Below are 15,373 nucleotides of genomic sequence, written 5' to 3' on the forward strand. Positions count from 1 at the left end.
ATTACGCAAATTGAATTGTCTTATATCGTTTTCTCTTTTTCTGTTTGATGAGTTTATCTACATTAAACATGTTATATGTTAAATTACAACTAAAAACATTAAGTGTTTTTCTTTCCAAATATTTCTTTGAAGTTGACATTTCAGAATTCAGGGAAGAAAGCCTCATGAACATGTTTGTCATTGGAATTGGATTCTTTGATCTTACGTACGCAAATTTGTAGCGCAAGTATTGTAAACATTTTCGTATTCATAATTAATTCCTATTCATGTTGTGTGAGTTTAAAGATATCCATTAATGTCTGTTCAGTTCGGGCTTCAATTTTAGGTCGGAAAAGGGTTGTCTGAGGAATTTCAGTCTCGGACGATACCAATATGGAAGATCTATAAACAATCAGCAATGAATATTTCGAAATTATTTGTAATAAAACCATGTAACGATATCTTTCATTAAATAGCTTAAGTGTAGGATCAGTTTGTTACACCACACAATTCCATACTGTCATGTTCCCACTTCACAGTATACATTATATGAATTCAGACAAATGTAAACTGTCAGGTTTAAAAACTATAATTATATCTCAATCTTACAAGGTCTTACAATGGCTGTCATTTTTACGGCATGTCTGGAAATTAAATAAACAGATTCCGAAAACAATCATTGGCATTTGTTTAATGAATATCGCCATACCTTTATAAAAGGAACAGGTCCATTATTCTATTTGTAAAGTGTATTTGTCATTGTTGCATTGAAAACGTATATCTTCAAAATGAAATATAAAAACCATGTCGTATAATAAGATTTAAATTTGAATGTCTCATAAAAAGTCCGTTTCTAAAGCTTTCATTCGAAAAACTATTCTGTCGTTATCTATTCGAAACTTTAGCTGAATTTGAATTCCCTTAGATATTATTCTCTTTTTGTCCTAGACAAGTTTATCTTCATCAAGCATCTTAAATATACTGGGATAAATAAACAATCATTACTGAATGTTTAGAAAAAAGTAAAATCACAAAAATACTTAACTTAGAGGAAGATCAATTGGGAAAATCCATAATCACATGGCAAAATCAAATAACAAAACGCATCAAAAACGAATGGACAAGAACTGTCATATTCCTGACTCCAAAACAATTGTACTAATACCAAGTTACGATATCTTTTATTTAATATTTTTAAAAGTGTAGTTGCAGTTTGTTACTCCAAATATTTCCATTCTGCCATGTTCCCACTTCACAGTATACATCCTGTGAGTTCGTGCAAATGTAAAATGTCTGATTTTAAAACTGTAATTATAACTCAATATTTTAAGGTCTTACACGGTATGTCACTTTTACGGCGATGTCTGTAAATCATATAAACAAATTTCGAAAACAATCCTTGGCATTTAGTTTATGAGTTAAATATCACAATAGATAACATATTCTTTTATAAAAATAGCAGGTCCATTGTGCTTTTTAGAAAGTGTTATTTTTTATTGTTGCATTGGAACAAATATATCTTCAGAATCGAATTAAGAAACCATGTCGTATAATCAGACTTCAGTTTTAATGTCATAAAAATTCCCTTTCCGTAGTTTTCCTTCGAAAAACTATAATGACGTTATCGATTCGAAATCAAAATTTTCGTAACTATTACGGAATTTCTATTGCCTTAGATTTTCTACATATAAACAACAAATCAGAAAGGCATAACTTAATACAATATAGAGGTTAGTTAAAATAAAAAGAACAAAACTAAATCTATTTACTTTGTGATACTTTTATTTCATGAAATATATATGAAATGTATATATTCATGACATATTTCACATAACCATGGACATGAAATATGATTTTGCTTTATCTGTGTTGACTTTCTTGATAATTTTTACATTCGGCTTATTTCCCATTTTACCAGCCCAATCAATGACTAGCTGGCCTCGTGTATGACCACCTCCAATCTCAACGGTACACCATTTTTCAACAGACTCAGTTATAACTGTTTGGTCAATAGCCGTTGCCATTGTCAGGAGATCGTACGGTGAATATTTTGGGTGTTTTAGGAGTGTCTTGCTATAATGGCTTGTCTTGCTGGAGAAAGCTTTAATAAATCGGCTCTTTTTGGTATCCATATTCACCCATCTGTCATACCATTCCTACAATTGAGAGGTAAAAATAATACCGGTATAAGTAATTCATACTTTTATAACGGATTTTGTTTGCAAAACACAATTTTTAGATATACATTATTTTATTTATTGATATTCAAAGACGGTACCTGTGTTTGTGTATACAACTAAGTAGCAGTAATTCATATAATACCATTATTTTATTGATGTTGGATTACAGAAAATGCATGGTTTATAAAACAATTCGCATCGTTCGAACAATCGTAAGACATTTTTTGTTGCTAGAATTACAGGAAATTTTGTTATGTTATTTCATATACCTTTTGTTTTGATACTTTTTGGTTCAGGGTAAGTCTTTCAAGTTGTTAACTTTTTATACATTTAAATATAACTTTAGGAGATACACAGCTACTTTTGCATAGGTACTATTTCTGTACTAAAAATTTGTAGTACTGGAAATCTACTTTTAATATTCAGTACTATTTTGTTACTCTAAAATTATTGTAATATTTAGGTACCTGTATTTTACAGTACTTTATTTGTACTTGATATTTAGGTACTACAGATTTTTGGTTACTACCGTTACATTTTCAGCATTTTGAAAGTCTTTCTATTTCAAATCTGTCAAAGTTATGATTTTCAAACATGGAATATTGTATTATTTCTATACCAAAATATTTAGTACAAATCAAGTACTGTAAAATACAAGTACCTAAATATTACAATAGTTTTAAAGTAAAGAAATAGTACTAAATATTAAAAGTAAATTTCCAGTACTGCATTTTTTTAGTACAGAAATAGTACCTATGCAAAAGTAGCTGTGTATAGAACAAATCAGATCTTTTTAAGACAGTTTTTTCTCTTTGTTTTATACTTTTTGCGAATTACATATTCTATTCATTATGCTTCAAATCGTCATTGATCTCTATTCGTTATATTTTTTGCTGATTATTCGCTGTTATGTAAACCTCCATTCACATCCTTTTGTACGCTAATCATAAAATGGTTTTAAGTCATTAAAAGCAAAATGTAATATAATACTGCTAATATCTGAGCATATATATTTTTTTCATAATGTATGTACTGCCCTTACTATCCCCGGTACTTTAACATTTACAAATTCTGAGGAACAAACATTGATAAAAGTATGTATGTGCTAATAAAACATCACATTAAAACACTTAGTTAAAAGAACACCGTGAATTATGTTTTCTGTGTTTTTTTTTTATTCTAACGAGCGGTTTCAAAACTAACGACTAGAACGAGTTCTTTACGAAAAAAAATAATTCTTGGACAAGAAAAATGTGACTCTTCTTTCAAGGATCATTACGAGTATCTGCGAATTATTGCGATTTGTAACGAGTTATTAAGGGATGCCAGCTAGTTACGTACGGATGTATGTGACTGACTACAAGTTTGGGACTTGTAAGAAAAATTCGTGTATGTGAAAGGGGCATAATGTGAACTTGTCAAGCCATACATTTTCAATTTTATACTTACCCATTCTTGTCCATTTGCTTCTGCTGCTTCCAACGACAATAGGTTTACTGGACACTTAAGCTCTTGTAATGTAATATATGCTGCTTCCGGGTCCGCGTAGAAGTTGAATTCTGCACCTAAATTTATATTTCCTCGTCCTATAAGATGAAACAAAAATGCACACGTTGAAAACGTGATGAATTTTATGGTGTTGATTTTAAAGAATAAAATTAGTACAACATAAACTTTATCAATGATTCATGACAATGAGGTCAATGTAGACAATCTAGACAATATGTACACTTTACATTCATTACATAGACAACCTATAGTTGAATAACAGTATACAATAAACAGTCAAAGCAATGAAAACTTATCTTTGAAAACCCATGAAAATGAGGTCAAGGTCAGATGATACTTGGCAGACCTATTGCTTAGAGTATCTTAGAAATGGAGCATATTACTGACTCTTACAAAGACCTATGAATTATGCTTTCCAAATCCGTGAAACGGACATAATCTTTAAATTTAACCCCGATCACTTATCCTTCAAATGAGGTCCAGGACATGTAATCCTTGTCTAACATTATATTACTATGTCTTTTGATTTAGTTCAGGAATTTTGATTGGTTTCTTAAAGTGGGAATTTTTATGTGGTGATGTTACATTATTGTTTCAGGTAAGGTCGAAGTTTGGTACCTATTAAAGAATTCTCGATATCTGACTTTACTAACGTCATACATAAAGTATACGTAAGAAATCACAATTAAGACTATATTTGAGATTGAATTGTCTCCCTTTTTCCAAAAAAAAAAACCATATCAAAATGCATTCAGCTATAATTTCGCCATTATCTTCATATTTTTCTTAATCTAATTAGGATATTTGAGTTAAGACAACATTGTTGTAATAGGGAAAGCGTTTATTTTCAGTTAGGGAATCATGAATACATTGGACAATTAAAACAATCTTGATACTGTACGTGTAAGTCTTTTTGTTTATAAGAAACAAACCGATCAAAAACCAGTTACAGCCCGATGCCATTAATGGACTGTTTTATGCTTTATGGTCTGGTGTGGTCTTTTTGGAATGTTTTCGTCTTTCATTTATTTTCATACTTCGTCATCCCGGGCTTTAATATCTCAGATCGTTAATCTATGTCCTAGCTTAGACTATTTCTTACGAGTTATTTAGTGTGAATTGTTGCAACTGTCTTTTTAAATTGATTTTTGCCGACTGCTGTTGCATCACTTTCTAAACTTAGGAGAGCATTTTGAGTCGGTAAACATGTTTGTCCACCGCCATAATTTATGCTCGGTCATATGCTACTCAGTGCTTGACTTTGTTGCTGTTTATAATATTTGTGTTTGGTTCGCACATGTTTGCTTTCTCGTTTTAATTCCCTTGCCTTTCCCTTTCCGAATAGCGATTTTGTCAGTGCATAATTAATCGATCTTTTAGCGTACACACACGTCTTCAACTTGAAAAAGCAGTTTTGATTTATAGTATTTATAGTGATTTAGGTAACCTAAAATTATTGACCATTAAACCGTAAGAAAAATAATCGTAATTAATGGAAGCAAAGTAATGTATAAAGAGCTGATATCCAGTTTAGGATTCAATAACTGGAGACACTGCTGTACATCTGTTGTACTTTGTGTAAAATGCCAAGTGTTAATTATTAAGTCAAAGCATATTATCATTAAACTATATTATAATTGAAATAAAAAATCTCAAAATACAAATATCATCCCACTTTGTTGACCGTCAATTCACGATTTTCAAACCAAAATAGGTTGTATCTCTAATTTAAAGTTGTGTTTGACGTATAGTTATCATAACTAGTATTTTGAAGGGGTTTTTTTTGTCCGGAAAAAAACCTTCAGATATACTTTATAGTCAAGTCAGAATCAACATATGTGTGAAATTATAAAAAATCAAAAGATAATTGTTTATGGTTGATACAAAACTTCACGCCAACATATAAATGTGTCGTATATCTTGTATCAAGATAGTTCTTGTTTGTTTATTGTCGTCAGTACATAATTAAGGCAATCTGAAATTGAGCCCTTGGTCTAGACTAAAGCTAAAAATGAAGGCCACACGGTAACCAATAGTTGCTTAAAATCAACATTATTTCCCCTGATAGTTATCTTTCTGATATTTAATACTGTTAGATATCGACGATTCATCTTTTGTGGTTGAACAAAGGATTTTTTTTTAAAGTTTATTTTTTTTTGGCTTCATATATATACTTCATCAAATTGTCTGTACGAAATAAAATGCCCCTCCGCACCAAATATTTAAACACATAAAAAGATGGTTCGTTCCTTCTATGATGTTCACATTAGAAAGAAAAATATCGGAACATCTGAGTTGCTATCTCCTTGCCATATTCTACCAAACATCTCTTTAAACGAGTATCCACAGTAAGGTTGAACATATAAATAACGAAGATATATCTTGGGAAGAATTTCTTTATACGAAATATCGAATGAAACAAGTGTGGACACAGACTAGCGTGGACAGTATCCAGCATATAAGAGAATTACTCGGTCAAACTCATAAGACCCAAACAAATTCGAACTTGATCTGGATTTTATCATGGACATTTGCCAACCAGACGATACCACCAGATAGACCACCAAAAAGACAGATAAACATACAGATCAGACCACCAGAAAGACAGATATACAGACAAATAGGACCACCACACCGACAAGACCATCAGACAGACAGACCGACAGGCAAGACCCCCAGACAGTCACACAAACAAGACCACAAAACAGACACGCAAAGACTACCAAACAGGCACAGACAGACAAGACAATCAGACAGACAGCAAGCCAGACAAGACAACCAGACAGACAGACAGCCAGATCAGACCACCAGATAGACAGAAAAGACCACCAGACAGACAGACATACCAGAAAAACAGACAGACAGACAAGAACACCAGATAAACAGACAGACAGACACAGAACACCAGACAGACAGACATACAAGATAACTAGACTAGACCACCAAACAGACAGACACACAAGACCACCAGACAGATATACAGAGAAGACCACCAGACAGACAAGACAAACAAGACCACCAGACAAACAGACAAAAAAGACTACAAGACAGACAGCCAAACAAATATAATAAAGTCTCCTACAGCTCCACTTCACAGGTCGGGGACTTATATATCTAGTTAACACTAGATGATTAACGATCTATATCAATCAACAAAATGTTTTATAGCTAATTAGGCACTAGTCCCACATAAATCAATTTAGTTTAATTACCGATTAAACTTAACCAAACTTAAACTAAATCAGCGTATCTTTGCGTCTTGGCTTTCAAGGTCATATATAAATATGTAACATAACGTTGCTATGAAATAAAGAGAAGAGCAAATATATTTGCGGGTTTCTACAATGTACATGAAATACTGTTGAGACCGAATATCTACAGATAAGCCTTTTTCAAATGATTTTTACAGTTCGTTCTTTTGTTGTACTATAAAACCACTGTTCCAGGTTAGGGGGGGACTCCGCCACATTACGTACATATGTGCTTGTCCCATGTCTAGAGCCTGTAATTCAGTGGTTGTCGTTTGGTGCCGTGTTACATATTTGTTTCTCGTTCATTTTATTTTGTACATTAATTAGGACGTTAGTTTTTTCGTTTGAATTGTAAAACGTTTTACATTTGTCATTTCGGGGCCTTCTATAGCTGACTATACGGCATGGGCTTTGCTCATTGATGAAGGCTCTACTGTGACCATTTTTATTAATTTCTGTATCATTTGGTCTCCTGTGAAGAGTTGTCTCATTGGCAATCACACCTCATCTTCTTTTTTTTATTATTATTTTAAACGAGAAACATTTATCAAACATACCAACAAACGACAAGTACTGTTCCTGACTTAAATTCCTGACTTAGGACAGGTGCATATCATTTATGCTGCGGGTTTGAACGTTTTAACAGGCACCAACCTTCACCCTAAAACTGATACAGCAGTATAACATTACAATTGAAAAGACGCACTATAAAATATTAATTGAAAAAGGCTTTACTCTTAGACTATAAAAAATGAATGTAATATGAAATCGTGTACCAGTGTTTGACTGAAATTTCTGCAAATTTACTTTGCATGTGTTGTTATGGCTCTTGCTCTTTCTGCATGAAAGAGAATAAACTTTCAGAGAGCAAAAAAAAAAATAAGAATTTTGCAACCATCAGCTACATTTTCTTTTATCTGTTTTGACTCCTTATAATTATAAAATCTTGATTTTTTTTCCTTGCAAAAACTTCTAAGCTTGTTCAATTTCATGTAGTATGTGCTGCAACGCATTTAAGAATTGGAATTGATGACAGGGGACTCTACAAAGATCCTTTAGTAATCCAAATAAATGTTCATCAGTTGACAAATAACATTGCACATTAACGTAACAACTGTAAAAATACAAATGTCGTCTTCACCGAAAACTTAAATAATCAATTTGGAAAAAAAATGTATAGACGTTACGCGTGATGTTCGTACATAAAAGCGTGACACAACGTCGCTAAAATTTCGTAACGTTCAAACCAAAAATTGGACTGAAACGTTGTTTTTAAGCAAGTGCGACATTCTTTTAAGACTCCGCAAAATCGACGGTGCCTTTTTAACTTCTTATCGAAAATTGATATATTTTAGTTTTTTGAAAAATTAACAAAAATAATATTTTAAAAAATCATAAAATTCTACCATTAATAGAGCAAAAGCAATGAATATGATTTCACAAAATTATATATTTTGGACTTGCTTCTTTCCAACTACACCGAATTTCCAATGAGGTACGAACATCGCGCGTAACGTCATAACATATGTCATTTTAAATTAAAAGATACTGATAAATTTCATTTTATCTATAAAAATCGTATTTTTTTTAGCTTACTGTAAAAAATATATATATATCTGTAAAAACAATCACTGACTTACCATCTTACGTATGCAGTCAGTGATTAAGTTCGTAATACATAAGTTTTCACCTTTTTAAGGGTCTAAAAAAGATTTTGGGAAAAGAAAGACAATCCAAATTAATAATTTTCACTTTCATACGTACAATGTATGCTTGAAAGGTATAAATAACATGAAGTTGACGCTTCATACGTACAAATACCATTGTTAAGTTACATTTAATGTATAAAGTAGATACTTATGTCGCTTGTGTTGTTTTCTCTATTACAACGTTTAAACCCACTGCATAGGTTTGCACCTATCCTTAATCAGGAACCCGATGTTTAGTGGTTGCCGTTTGTTGATGTGTTACATAAGTGTTTCACGTTTTTTTCTATAGATAAGAACTTTGGTTTTCCTGTTTGAATAGTTTTACACCAGTCATTTTGGGGACCCTTGTAACTTGCTGTTCGGTGTAAGGAAATGTTCCGTGTTGAAGACCGTACTTTGACCTATGATGATTTACTTTAAAAAAAAAATACAAATTGTGACTTGGATGGAGAGTTTTCTCATTGGCACTCATACCACATCTTCTTATATCTACGAGCATGTAGACCTTTCAAGGATCCTAATTACCAAATGAAGTTATCACATTACGTATTACACAAGGTATTAAGCCTCCAGGTCTACGTGTCTCTTAATCATAAGCTTTACACAATAAGTTTTCGCCGTCGACGTCGCCGCTGCAGAATTGTAATCCACGTGACTTTCACTGCATGCTTGTCACTGAATCCAATGTCAATAGTATTGCCAATTTTGACCTTACCTTTTATTCAATGCTTTCCTACTGTCTTGATTAAGTCATAACAATGTATCATCATAGAGATTTTTTATTGTTGTTTACAGCCCGTGGATGGTGTAAACTTCCCAAAAAAACGTGTATGGTGTAATGGTGTAAGGTGTATGGTGCAATGATGTAATGGTGTAAGGTGTATGCTGCTATGGTGTATGGTGTAAGGGGAATGGTGTAATGATGTATGAGGAATGGTGTGATTGTGTAACGTGTGATTGGGAATGGTGTGAGTGATGGTGTACGACATTTCGTTAGTTGAAAACGAAGTTCTTTTTATTTATTTTTTTTTTTCAAATAGTAAACATAAACAATAATAATAATCTTAATATTTGAAATTGAATTGCATTATGGATAATTTCGGATCGTGTAGATAGGTACGAATAGGTAATGGTGTATGGTGTAATGTGTAAGGTGTATGGTGCAAAGGTGTAACGTGTATGGTGTAATGGTACAAGGTGTATGGTGTAATGGTGTATGTTGTATGGTGTTATGGTGTATGGTGTTAGTGGGAAGTTGACACCATCCAAGGACTGTACCACTTACTTTGTATATTGTGAACTTCAAAAATAAGATCTAAATTGATTTTTTTTAAGAAACAAGGTGTGCATACAGAAATCAAACAGTAATTTCGAAAGTTGCAAAACACATGTTTATGTTTACTTTATGAGTTTTCAAGACAAAAACATCAACCAAAACACGCCTGAACATAAAAAGGTGTAATCGACTTTGCTCATTTTAAAGAGTTTTTCTAAAAAAAAAATCGTCGCGCAGAGCTGCACATAGATTTTTAAAAGGATCAATTTTCTTTTTCGGCAAAATTTCGCTCGGAAACAAACAAACAACGACAAAGCAAAACAGGAAATAAGAAAAACGACAAACAATAGTATACAAAACACTAGTTGTAAGAATTGAATGAAACATTACTCTATGAATGACTCTTTGTCTACTTTCAAAAGTAATTGACATTTAAAAAATTCCAAAGTTTATGTAGCTTAAACTGTATAAATTCTTACGTTCCATGATTTTACAAGTCTTATTGCCAGATTATTGCTGGAACGAATCGAAGCATAACTTAAAGATGACCTAAAAATCTGAAAGCAATAGATTTTATTGAGAGCGTAACTTCACATAAAATGATGTTTGGTCGGATCTATCAAGAGGTCACAATGCTTCTATTTTAATATCGATACGGTATCGTATATTGCATAGAAACATTACCTATCCCCACTCAGGCAAAGCTGACATGAGAGGAGTTAAGGTATACTTAATGGTCACTTTTGGTCATATAGCTCCTTATATTTTGTTAAGGGTTAATATATCTTTTGCTTTTCAAAAATTGGATTTAAAGCCTTCATTTTGAAGGTTAATCCAGAAAAAAACAATTCGGATGTACAAAATCTACATAAATTTATGTTCATTTAGCAGTATTATGCACTTACCTTCAATGTTCCCTCCCATTATGAATACCTCTTTTAACTTTCCGCCAAAGTCTGGATCAAGACGTAAAGCCAAGGCAATATGTGTTAACGGCGCAAGAGCTATGAAGGTAATTTCCCCTTAAAATATAATTCAAGGCAAAAATGAAATCTGGATGGATTCGAAACAGCTTTCAAACTTATATGTAGTGTAATAACAACAAACAAAACAGATTTGTATTTGTCCTGGTCTAGAAGAATATCTGATAGCAAGGGTGGATTTGGCGATACTTTTTGGACCTTTTGGATTATAGCTCTTCATCTTTTATATAAGCTTTGGATTTCAAATATTTTGGCCACGAGCATCACTGAAGAGACATGTATTGTCGAAATGCGCATCTGGTGCAAGAAAATTGGTACCGTTAATTTTATTATTGTACTTTTCTTAATTGCAAAATTTACATTTAACGCAGGCATGTTCTCGGGTATACATCTAAGGTAATATTGAATCAATGCATGGCTTATAACCCCAACGCATTTTTGCTCCTGTCATTAGTTAAGAGCCGCTGGCCTTTGTTAGCCTTGTATGTTGTTTTCAATTTTAGTTCATTTATATGTATTTAGAGTTAAGTATGACGTCCATTTTCACTGAACTAGTATACATTTTTATGAAGGGGCTAGCTGAAGGCCGCCTCCGGGTGCGGGATTTTCCATGTTCGTTTACTGCCCATTGGTAGCCTTCGACTGTTTTCAGCTCTTTGGTCGGATTTCTGTCTTTTTGACACATATCCCATTTCCATTTCTAGTTTTATTGCTATAAAGACACGTTTGATACGAACTCGTAAAACTTTTCAAGTAGAAATTTTCCTGAACGAATTATTTGCCGATTCTACTATATTTTTGGGGGAAAAAGAAGTTATCGTTGCATATTCACTGCTGCTCCGTATACGATACGTGATGTTGTTTTTCCAAACCCCGCTCTAAGAGAGCTGTGTTTGAATCCGATCTCCATTGACAGTTTTCCATTCTCAATTTTATGTGATATACCAATGATTACTATAAGTTATGTTAAATAATAACAAACAAACAATCGTAAATGATATTAGTACACAAAACATCGAATAGAACCAATATATTATTAATAAAAGTTGAACATAATTAATTTGCTGAGTATAATATAGGATTATTGCATGAATATTGGGGAATATTGTCCCGAGTAGAATTTTATATTGCACGAGCTTGCGAGTGCAATATATGTTCTACGAGGGACAATATTCCCTAATATTCATGCATTAACCCTTTTATTGTATAGCAATATAATATTTGAAAGTAAAAATTGGTTTAAACTAAGATTTAAACGTTGATGACGTCATGAATTTTGAAGATTTATTGCACTAGTGCAATATTAGAATTTATTGCACGCTAACTTTTGGTAACGTTCTGTGGGAAATATTATATTGCTATACAATAATATATTTTATCTGTATCATATTTATTAGAACGATAAAAATATTAAAATTTCAGGGGGAAACATGTATTAAGGATGTTCGCTTCTCTGCCTCAAAATAACAAACTTTTTAAATGACTGTTCTAAAATTATAGTATATTAATACGGGAACTAAAAAAATGCGGAAAAAAGGTCCGTGTGCTTGTTTTTGAGATATAAGGGATGAAATTTTGGCGGGAAATGATTCTCTGTATATTTTTCAAACTTTTAATATTGGCCTGTTTTTTGTCTCAAAAACCATGAAAAAACAAAAAGGATTTTATAAGATTTTAGAATACGGCTTTTTAAACTATATGTAATAAAATTAAGAAAAAAAGTAGGGTTAGCGGGTATTTTATTTAATGGCCATACAGATTTTGAATATCTGACAAAAAGTTAAAAAAACAAGCGGAGTAAACACCCTTGATTCATATCTGTTACTTGTTTATATCAACAGTCAAGAACAATTGTACGTTCCTAAATGTGGCTGATATTCCAATATTTTATTCATTAAAGTGAGAGGGTTAGCGCTATAGAACCAGGTTTAATCCACCATTTTCTACATTTGAAAATGCCTGTACCAAGTCAGGAATATGACAGTTCTTGTCCATTCGTTTTTGATGCGTTTTGTTATTTGATTTTGCCATGTGATTATGGACTTTCCCAATTGATCTTCCTCTAAGTTCAGTATTTTTGTGATTTTACTTTTTTCGTACTGTAAAGCGGTAATATATACCAGGGTTCTCATCAGTAATTCTCAAGATAGCATTCACTGCATGTTCTGATTGAATTAGAGACATGTCAACAGGTATCGGATTCATCAGGTCCCCTTGTCCGTCACTGCCATGTGCATCTGCACGCTTTCTGTTGCCTACCATTGACCTACATGCTCCCTTATAAACCGGTATCTTTGAAGAAAAAAAATACATTCACTATCATTTTTTTATAAATCATAAATTTTACAAAATTGTATGATTGATCGAAGAATGATGAATTTGATAAATGGATTTATTTATTTGAATTGTAGTAGTTGTGTTCCGAATGTTTTTTTTAGATTTTTTGTCAAATTCAAGGGCAGGGATAATATTGCACCTTTTTTTCATTTCTATACAATACAGAGGACTCATTCCATAGTTTCGTTTTTTTCTTATATAGATAATCGGTAATTATCCATGAACATTATGAATACATACATGCTTTGGGGTTTGGGCGTTCCTTGAAGAAGATAAAACTAGAAGAGGTCTTCGATCGCACATAATCTATAAAGTGTTACTTTCCTTAACAAATGAAGTCTTGTGAAAATAAAAAAATATAACCGTTCCTTCCGGGGGGGTTCTGTGTAAAACCACCAGCAGCAATTAATGAGCAACTAGCCTGCGACTTTTATATAAAAAAAAAGGAAACAACCCGTTCCAGAACACTAGTTGAAGTGAAAACATACTTACATCTAGTCGATCACAAATTTTCAGAACCCTCAGAGTATTTCTGCATACGTTGTCAATATCAACATTACCATTTACGCACGTGATAGCCACAATTTCTACGTCAGATCTCGAAAGAGCAAGCATTAATGCTTTTGAATCATCAACGCCAGTATCCACGTCTATAATCAGTTTCGTCGCCATTTTTTCAAGTATGTAGTTATGTTAAAACAAATCTATAAACTAAATATGTATATATGATAATATACGTATGGACGGTCAGGTAAATGCCAAAAGTATACGTTTAGGCCCATATGATTACCTAATATCAAGTTAGGTATTGTTTATCTTCAATGTTATTGATATTCAGTTTTGTTAGTTAAGTTGTTTATTCAACATTTAGATAACTTAACTATGCGTTGTAGTTGTCGTACATTTTCAAACGTGCTTACAAATCGTATCTCGTAATTGTTAAGTGGCTGATTGCATATTTGGTCTTTTCTATTTGATAATTTCCGAGACGAATGTGTCACGGTGACACGCTAGAGATGCTCAATAAATACAATTCATTCTGTCTGGTCCATTCTTTATAGAAAATAGTGTGCGGGTTCATGTCACTCATATTAAGATTGTTGTGTTGTGTTTGGTATACAGTTGTTTGTATTGTCGCCATTTTCGTTGGGTTTTTTTTTGCCATAGCATTGTCACTTTGTTTCGATTTATGAGTTTGAATATCAGTTTGGTATTTTTTTCATCTCTTTTTTCTTTCAATCATTTAGATAAAATGTTTATTCTAATTATTTTGGTGATGTAGAAAAGAACAAAGATTAAAAATCAAGATTTGCAATGCAATATTGATAAATGATAAGGCTTGAAAAGAGCTATAAGTTAACCCTTATATTGTCAAAATTATTCAATCTTATAAAATCATTAAAAAAAGCCAAGATTATTATACCTTGCAGAACGGCCTATTATAATCTCACAATGACGTGTTAAACATGTCCAAATTGTTATATTTGAAATAGTATTTCTGTTATACGTGTAGTGTTGTGTTTTGTTAAAAAAAACAATACGATCAAATGTCTAACCAAAAAGTAATTTCAACCATATCTGCATCTTCGTAAAATCTATCTCGTAGAAAAAATGTTCTTTTGCTTATAAGTCTTTGCTGATATTTAAGGTGGTACCTAACACTACAGACAGATAACTCTGTAAAGTCAGCTAAACGTTTTAATTACGTTGTGTTGTATAGGGAATATTAAGCTTCTTAATGATCAAATATGGTGTTTGTCAAACTGCTATATAACCAGTGTATTTTTTCTGAAAAAACGGTTGGTTCAAAATTTTTGAAATTTTTATATTTTTTGTTAAAGGGTCAAAGTAAATACTTTGTCAAATTTAAATAAAATTAAACGAGCCAAATTAATTTTAGTGAAAGTGTTAGGTACCCCCTTAATCCCACAATCTAAAATTATTTCAAATGGCAACTATAACTACATGATTTTCCTACTCTGTACAGTTTCATTCCTTGAATTAATATTCTATAATCTGCGATTTTGGTAATAAGAGGATGACGCACCAATGTTTCGCAAATTCGTAAATGCATTTAATATAATAGTTAACCATGATATTTTTTTAATATTTATAGAATAACACATACAATAATACAAGTTACCAGTAA

At 32.2% G+C, this 15,373-nt stretch overlaps 1 protein-coding gene across 1 annotated transcript; it reads right to left on the reverse strand.

Moving 5' to 3' along the window:
- Positions 1-1,743: 1,743 nt before the first annotated feature.
- Positions 1,744-13,951, reverse strand: LOC139526937 (nucleoside hydrolase-like). Its single transcript, XM_071322122.1, has 5 exons — positions 13,717-13,951; positions 13,008-13,179; positions 10,810-10,926; positions 3,609-3,745; positions 1,744-2,135 (listed from the first exon to the last, which is right to left on the reverse strand). Exons 1-5 carry the CDS (start codon positions 13,894-13,896, stop codon positions 1,806-1,808), a joined length of 936 nt encoding a protein of 311 aa, XP_071178223.1. The 5' UTR covers positions 13,897-13,951; the 3' UTR covers positions 1,744-1,805.
- Positions 13,952-15,373: the final 1,422 nt, after the last annotated feature.

The sequence above is a fragment of the Mytilus edulis genome, chromosome 6 (assembly GCF_963676685.1).
Source record: "Mytilus edulis chromosome 6, xbMytEdul2.2, whole genome shotgun sequence".
Taxonomy (NCBI): Eukaryota; Metazoa; Mollusca; class Bivalvia; order Mytilida; family Mytilidae; genus Mytilus; species Mytilus edulis.

Coding starts and splice junctions, on each gene's coding strand:
- LOC139526937 (XM_071322122.1), bottom strand. CDS start 13,896: ATGGCGACGAAACTGATTATAGACGTGGATACTGGCGTTGATGATTCA. Junction 10,927..13,007: donor AATTACTGATGAGAACCCTG/GTATATATTACC, acceptor TTATATTTTAAG/GGGAAATTACCTTCATAGCT. Junction 2,136..3,608: donor AAGCAAATGGACAAGAATGG/GTAAGTATAAAA, acceptor TCTCAATTGTAG/GAATGGTATGACAGATGGGT.